Source organism: Bufo gargarizans, chromosome 2, assembly GCF_014858855.1.
Source record: "Bufo gargarizans isolate SCDJY-AF-19 chromosome 2, ASM1485885v1, whole genome shotgun sequence".
NCBI lineage: Eukaryota > Metazoa > Chordata > Amphibia > Anura > Bufonidae > Bufo > Bufo gargarizans.
The window spans coordinates 319,592,266-319,600,994 of record NC_058081.1 but is presented as its reverse complement, the minus strand read 5'-3'; the positions used below and the strand labels follow the sequence as shown (position 1 = coordinate 319,600,994).

At 38.5% G+C, this 8,729-nt stretch overlaps 1 protein-coding gene across 1 annotated transcript in view; it reads left to right on the top strand.

The window, feature by feature from the left end:
- Positions 1-243: 243 nt before the first annotated feature.
- Positions 244-8,729, top strand: part of DCN (decorin) — a 68,477-nt gene continuing 59,991 nt past the window's right edge. The window contains exons 1-2 of the mRNA XM_044277215.1: positions 244-531; positions 2,359-2,592. Coding sequence (XP_044133150.1) covers positions 2,397-2,592 — 196 coding nt within the window. The 5' untranslated portion in view covers positions 244-531; positions 2,359-2,396. The remainder of the gene's footprint in view (positions 532-2,358; positions 2,593-8,729) is intronic.

The following is an 8,729-nucleotide window of genomic DNA, read 5'->3' as shown; positions in this document are numbered from 1 at the left end:
GAACGCTTCATGAAACATTTAACCTGTTATGTGCCAGAAAAAAATTGTAAATGCTACCTGGCTTGCCTCAATGTATTGATTGACCAGTAGCACAAACATTGTATAGTCTAAAACTTTCTATGACACCTCAATCTCTCCCTTAAAAATTCTCCCTGGCCCTCCCTCCCTAAAAGTGTCCGTTTAATGACTGAAACCACACAACCACTACTATAAAATCTACAATAGTCTGAGTAGATTACTATGAAATGTGAAAGAAAAGGCTGATAAAAGTTCTGGCTAAAGATGTTGGAGACATATCATTACCATATGATCTAATGTGGGTGTCAGCCTGGATTGTGTTCATTGAAGGAAACTGTATTCTCTAACAGTGCTAGGGAATAGGAGCAGGAGGGTTTTCACAAAGTGACAGTGGCAGAACACTGGGTCTACCCCCTCCTCCTCTGCACACCTGTAGGCTCCTTTTGTCTGGACTGAATTATTAATTTACATCTCTACTTTGAAAGGTCTTCTTCCAAACCCCAGGACTACCAGGTATGGGTTATATTTACACTGGATATAAAAAGGAAAGTTTTATTCTAGATTCTGTTTAATTTCAGAAGTAGAAGAATTATGTCATGCAGTGAACTTCTGTCAATCCTTATGAGTCTGCATTGGTTTCTCAAGCTTCTTGCTATTAGATTTGACTGTACAATTTCTGCTCATTTTTGGCTTTTGTGTTATTCTAAGCTGAGATCGAGGTAGAACTGAGTGCATCTTAGTAAAGATTTAGTGTATATGGGAGGATACTAATAAAATGACACTGCTGTGATTTATTGCAGCTAGAAATTAAGGATTAGCTGTGTCCATATGTTGGTGTGTAATGTCTTCCAGACCATGTACTGTAACCATATAGCATTTTATAAACTAGGGTTTCTGCATTGTCAGCTAAGTGGTATGCTTACATGTAATGACAGGTTGTAAGTCACTTAATTGTTTAAGTGTAATATAAGAACCTTATATTCAGTAGTGCCATTCTCTATGGCTTAGTGATTTGTTACTATTTTATATGTTCTGAATAAGGGACACTGTGAGTGTGATGGGCAGACTTTGTATGCAAGCATGTTTGTGTGAATGGATATGCTTAGCTCAATGTCTACATAAATCTCCCCATGTGTATATCAATCTGGCTGGGACTTGTAGTGTAACAACAGCTGGACACACAGATTTCACATCAACGGTATACTGTATAGATGCATAAAAGTTAAGCAATACAATATGTACAATTGAATATATTTATGAATTTTTCTATAAAACACAGTGTGAAGAGACACATTCCAAGCATGTTAAGTGGTTCTATCAATATATCATCTTAATGGTAGAAAGTCAGGGATGGAGAAAAGATTTCAGAGTGGAAATTCCAGTCTTTTCTCTGAAGATTTGCCATGGAAAACCAATTTCAGATTATTCAGTGTTTACTCTCACTTTTTCCCCAAAAAAACTATCGTACTTAAAACATATGTATTTCATGGTTTGTCTTATGAAAGGCAAGTGTTTAGTCTTAAAATATGTTCCTTCTCAGTAACAGTATCCTTTTTTTTTTTTAAGAACTTTCATACATTTCTTACTTGAAAAATAAAAGAGATAACATTTCTAGTGTGACAAGGCGCTATGTGTTAGTACAGAGACAATTTATAGTAGGGTTATATTTTTGCTTGCATATAGTCATATTTTACTAATATTTGGGGCTGCATTGTATTCTTCATAACATGAAGATTAATTCAAATCAGTTCCTTTTATGGCCATAGAAAAATGGTTGCTGTTTGAGTAACTGCCCCAAGGAAAGGAAGTGGTAATTGTACTTCCTGTTTATGTAAGATCAGAAAGCAATACTAATACATGCTGCCGTCTGACTTCAGATTCCAGATGCCTTTGCCCAAGATATTTATGGTGTATATGCTTGTATCTTCTGCAACATGCCATGCATTTTAAATACTGAATTCTGCATTTTTTCTCAGTGGCATGAATCTGTTTTAACGTGGTAGCCATATAATTTACAGAATCACCCCTCCAACCCCTGAAAGAATGAATAAACATCCCTCTTTTATTTACTGTACTCTGCTATTTCTGTAACTCCCATAGAAATGAATGGAGCGGCCTTAAGCATGCCTGACCAGCTGTTCCATTCATTTCACAGGCCTCCACCGTTAGGGGGTCCTCTTTCTCATGATCAGTGGGGGTCCCTGCGGTAGTACCCCCACCAATCTAATAGGTATACCTTCACATAACCGAAATACCTCTTTAGGACTGTTATAGAAAAGTTACAGATTATTGAATATATCAATTTAATTCTGTTTTTGTGCAACTTTGCTTGATTTCTAGGTTTTATTGGTTTGTCCAGTTATACATGATCTGACACCATGAAAACAGTTATCATCCTTAGTTTGCTTGCCACAGTGTGCTACTCTAAACCCTTCTATCAAAAAGGTCTCTTTGACTTCATGCTAGAAGATGATGGATCTGGTTTTGAAACAGTCCCAGTAGATGAACCACTTGGACCTACATGCCCATTCCGTTGTCAATGTCACCTTCGTGTTGTACAGTGTTCTGATATTGGTAAGTTTAGCCATTATAAATTATAAATTAAAAACAATCCCTCCATTTTGAAGTTCTTGTGTACCAATACTTTAATCTAGCATTGTAACTTACAAATTGCCAGGTGAGTTTGCAGAAATTGACGAAATTGTCAGCAAATTATGTGGCTTTACAGTATGACTTTTCCTTTATACTGTCCATTTCTTTGGATAGCACAGTGATGGGTTTATTCTTGAAGATCCCTTACCCCTTATTATGTTCATGGTATATACTAGCTTTTACTGAGAAAAACTGAAAATGAAAAGTTTTTCAAATTTACAGCTTGAATGTATTTTTTGTGCAATGTTCTAGTGAGTTTGCACAGCACTTCATATTGTTTTCTTCTTAAGTAGAGTTCACGTGCAACAAGAAATTAGCTTTTAACTAAAGAGCTATTTTGGTTTTAGCAAAAGGGTATCTATAATGAAAGGTTTTACGTGTTTCAAATATATCATCATCAATTCTTCATGATTTCTAAGATCTGATCTATGAGCGGATATAAGGCTGTCTTAATACTTTTATATGCATGGTTCATTACAGTTTAGTTAAAAGAACTAAATTTTGAAGAAACATGGTCTAATATTCTTATATTGTATTATGACCAGCAAAACTGAGTGCCATATAAGGCTTCTGTCAATAAGGAAAGTTTCACCTGGGCTGAGCCTAGGCCAAAGACTAGTTGGTATTAGAAGGATGCCACTTTACGCACCTGATTATCCATACATCACTTAAAATACTTGATATATTATGTAGTGCATGGCACATGAAATTGGATCATATGTTTTATAAAGTACAATCTGGATTTATCCATACATATTATACTCTAAGTGCCAAAATTTAAAGGGCACATTTTAAGGTTAAAAACGTTGTACAGTCTATGGTTGTAGTACACAATCTCCTCCATTTCAGACTACAATTAATGAATGAAGTGCCCATAATGTTGCAGATTTAATGAGATCTCTATTGAAACAAATGTGTCGAACAAATGTTTCCACTGACAGGCATCTTGTTGTGCAATATAAATGCTGAACTGTGATTTCATCATGGCTTTGATACAATAAAAGTGGATTGGAAACTATTAAATTGCTCAATCTCACTTCATGCTTCCAGTACTGTACCTCTTCATTCCAGCATGATATGAGTCATCTCATTTTCTCCCCAGTCACACAAATCACACAAATCATCACTTTGATTTTTATCCAAGATGAATTCCTCCTTTCAATGTCAGTTCTTCCTTTTTATGTAAACCTACTTGTAACTTTTCCTGCAGCTCAATTGGCAATAATGTTTGATTACTTTCTATCCTGTATGTTTTCATTCAACTCTCTTTAGTCAAATACTACCAATGACCTGTCATAGACTTGGGACACACTTAATGTGGCTATACGTCTTAGATAACTTTTGGATTATTTGATCACAGAAATTCCTTCTGTTACACCCCATACACGTGACACTCAACTGAGTGTTCAACTGTCCATATACTGTGGAGAGGGAAATACAATGATGTTAGACACTTATGACAGTGGCTCATCTCCCTTTAGAAATATGAAGAGGTATGTTGGAATCCAAAACACATGCCATCTTAGAAAGTTGGGACACTTTGGTCAGCTTGTCTCATTTATTTAATATGTACACTCATCTTTAGGAATTGGGACATTAGCCAGAAGTACTTTTACTAACATCACTGCCAATTGGATATTCTCCCCTAGGATAGAATGTTTGAAAAGAATTCAAAGACCTCCACTAGACGTTATCAGCATATGGAAGTATAGGAGGGCCTCAAACTGTTTTATGGGTGTCATATCCTATCCTGAAGATAGACTATCAATATAAAATCTTGGAAAACCACTTTTAACCAATTCCTGCCATTACTGACCATTATCATCGTGCCTGCATATTCTGAGCAATGAAATCTACAGCCTTGGATGACTGAGCAATGCATGTCCTCAGACACAGTTCATAGACATGATGACTTCTGCTACTGATAAAAAGGCAGAACCTTTAATAACCTGAGATAACTCCTTTAAAGACTCTTTCAGATAGCTGATAAGAAACTCCTGAACACAGATGAAGTTTTAAACATCTACAAGAATGGACTCTGCGTGTAGTCTATATTTCTGCACACCCATTCATTTGAATGAATGAGTCTTGTGAAAAGAACAAAGATTGATTGCGATTTTCTTGGCACATAGATATTTGCTCATGTGAAGATATCCATTTAGGATAGGTCAGTGTTCAGTTTGGGTGCTGTCCATTCTAAGCTTTTTACAGCACCATTCATTTAGAAGGGCCCTAATGAATTACTATCATGGAATGCTCTAGTCTCCATGAAAGATTTGGATCCCTTATAAACAGTTTCCACATTTCATTCCAATATAAGGTTTAACATGCTGAAATGCCTAAAATATTTTTCTGTCTGGCTAGCTCATACTCATCCTCATCAAAAGAAACATGGGCCCTGATTTGCCATACTTTCACTTCAGAATTCTGGCTCCAAAAAGTATGGGGTCTTTTTTTCTAACTTGTTGGACTCACACAAAAAAAGTTTCATCTTTTTGCATTTTTATACCACTCACTCCAGTTTTGGGTGGGAAAGTAGGTGTGGTTAGCTATGTTAATGAGTTTCACTCTAGATTTAGCAGTCAGGCATCTTTTTAAAGTCACAGTCTCACTCCAGTAGGAGGGTGAAGTAGGAAAACTGGAATAGCTTTTTTAGACAAAAGTGTTAGGTTTAAGGTTAACAATTTTTTTTCAAACATTTGACATTTGATAAATGTAGAATAAAGTATGCTAACGCAGACTCAGGCAACACTGACTTTGAATATTCCCCTCATGACAAAGTCCCATCATGGTATTTTTCTTACTATACAGGACCTGGTTATTTACTGTATATAGGTAATTCTAAAATTAGGTGTAAATTTACACATTTGTCATATATAATAAGAATATGAAAAAAAAAAAATACACACGCGAGGAGACAAAAGAATTTTCATAGCGCCCTACCCAAATACTTTGTTGTTAGCATTGGCTAGCATTGCGTAATTAGAAAATTTTGGCTCGGTTACTTTCAGAACTAATGTGAAGAATATGTAAAATGTGTTTAACAGTAACCATTTACCACCTATATTTTTATTCCTTTTGTAAACTTGTAGTAAGATAAAATATGTCATGATAGTTCAGTAGAGGCTAGCTGCTAAACTTTTGCCTTTAGATATTCACTTTCCATGACTTCATCTGTGCAACATATCAGTTTTTCATAAAACTGTCCCACTGAGAACTTTAATTTAAACTGTCTGAAGTTCTTTTGGCATTCAATGTGAAAATGAGAAATCTGTTCTCCAGAACCCTTGGATTCAAATACAATTTTTAAGCTTAATTTGGAAACACTTTCCGTATAAGAGCCATAAAATGGTCAACTCCAACTCTTTTCATTTTGTGTCCAAAATGCTGATGTGAACAATTTACTGGAAAGGAAGGAGGGAAGTGAGATTAGAAAGAGAGTTCCTCTGCAGAGTGTTATTTCACTCTTTAAGTTCAGAAACTCTGGGGGACATTTATTAAGATGGTTTTATTGCAAGGCAGTCTTACTCCCATGCTGGCATCAGATGTGCCACAATTAAGAAATGCACACCTCTTAATAATTGTGGCACATCTGTTCTCGACCATGCAACAAAACAGGAATCTACACCAACAATGCATCTAGTAGACTTCTGATATAATCTATGACAGTTTACTGGTGTAGATAAGCTTGTAGATAAATGTGGCAAGCTGGCTATAGCTACTCCTGCATCCTCCCTCATTGTCTGACTTTTTGGAAAAGTGGCCATCCAGGCTCTAAAACCCCAAAAAGTTGGAAAATGCTACATAACTATGGTGTGCGCCAAACTCTGGGAACTTTTGATGCCAGTTTCCAGGGGTAAATGAATTATAAATGGACCCCTATATCTCTGTTTGACTATAACAAAACAACTGCAAGAATGAACTGCACAATGTAATATATACAGTCTTGACCCTTTCACTTTTATCAATTTTTGCTTTGTTGCCGCCTTGTTAAAAAAAAAAAAAACTGTATGCAATACCCCATGATGAAAAAGTGAGAACAGATCTTTACAAACTGATGCAAATTTATTAAAGGGGTTGTCCGAGTTCAGAGCTGAGCCCAGACATATCCTGTGTTTCACCCAGGCAGCCCCTCTGATATGAGCATTGGAGCATCATGCAGGTAAAGGCCTATTTGTTTATATTTTTTACACTGCTAGGCGGAGGCTTTCACCTAGCAGTGTTGCCGGTGACATCACCAGCACTAACTGGCGGGCTTTAGCGCTGCCCGCAGTGGTGGATTATAATAGGGGCGTTTCGGGGCCCAACGCCGACCCGAACGCCCACATACTGCGGCAGTGCACAGGAGCGAATAGTTCCCTGCCCCGCTGCCGATCACCACCATAGGCTTCAGGCCTAGTAGTTCTGAGGCCTATGCGGTAGTGAAATCCCGGCACACGCGTTCATGATGATGTCATCGTGCGCCTGTGCCTGGGAGGGATGCAGGACAATGAAGAATGTGCGCCTGCTTCACCATGCCGGACACAGGTAAGTATTAGCTTTTAATTGTTTTTTTTTTTTGTTTTTTTTCTGTGTGTGCAAACTTTGGGGGGACAGAGGAGGACATGGGGCAGTGTGGTGCCAAATCAGTTCAGGGGGGCAGATTATTACTTGGGGCAAATTACTTTATGGGGAAGTATGGGGGCCAATTACTTTATGGGGGGCAGTGTGGGGGCAAATCACTTCAAGGGGTGCAGTGTGGGGGCAAATTCTTCATGGTGGGAAGTGTGGGGCCAAATTACTTCAGGGGGTGCAGTATGGGGGGCAAATTACTTAATGGGGGTGCAGTGTGGGGGCAAATTGCTTTATGGGCGTCAGTGTGGGGGAAAATTATTTCATGGGAGTGCAGTGTGGGGGAAATTACTTCATGGGGGCAGTGTGGGGGAAATTACTTCATGGGGGCAGTGTGGGGGAAATTACTTCATGGGGGCAGTGTGGGGGAAATTACTTCATGGGGCAGTGTGGGAGAAATTACTTCATGGGGCAGTGTGGGGGAAATTACTATATGGGGCAGTGTGGGGGAAATTACTATATGGTGCAGTGTGGGGGAATTACTACATGGGGATAGTGTGTGGGAAATTACTATTTGGGGCAGTGTGGGGGAAATTACTATTTGGGGCAGTGTGGGGGGAATTATTATATGGGGCAGTGTGGGGAAAATTACTATATGGAGGAGTGTGGGGGAAATTACTATTAGGGAACATTATTTTTGGGGACATTATACAGGCATTATTACCTGGAGCATAATATAGGGTGTTATTATTACTGGGGCACTCTTGAGGACATTATAACTGCTGTAGAGACTATAGGGACCTTTGGGATAATTTATCAAACTGGTGTAAAGTAGAACTGGCTAAGTAGCCCATAGCAATCAATCAGATTCCACCTTTCATTTTTGACAGCTTCTTTGGAAAATTAAAGGTGGAATCTGATTGGTTGCTGTGGGCTACTTAACCAGTTCTACTTTACACCAGTTTGATAAATGACCCCAATTATGAGAACTCTAACGTGTCTGTGTAACAAACTCTGCAGAGACGAGATGCGGCTGAAATAATTTGTCATGGTGGTCTGGGTCAAACGGAGGAGAAAAGGAAAGAGAAGGTCTACATGACAGGAGATGTCACTGGAAGTAAGAGGAATGTGGTGCTGTATTCTCCTATATGTAGAGCGGGCTAAGATTTTAATTTGTAGATGTCACCTACAGTCCTATGTAACAGCCCAGATAACAGTGCTAACTTTCTGTGTGCAGATAATGCAGTAGATGTTCCCTGCAGTCCTATGTAACACCCCACATAACACAATAATTCACTGTGTTATGTGGGGTGTTACATAGGACTGCAGGTAACATCTATGACATCTGTACACAGAGAGTTAGGAGATTGGTGGGGGTCCGACTCCTGGCACCCCTGACAATCAGCCGTTTGAGGAGACCGCAATGTTCCAGTGAGCGCCGCAGCCTCTTTGCTTCTTACCAAGCACAGTTCTGTCCATTTGATAGCACTGTGCTTGGTATTGCAGCT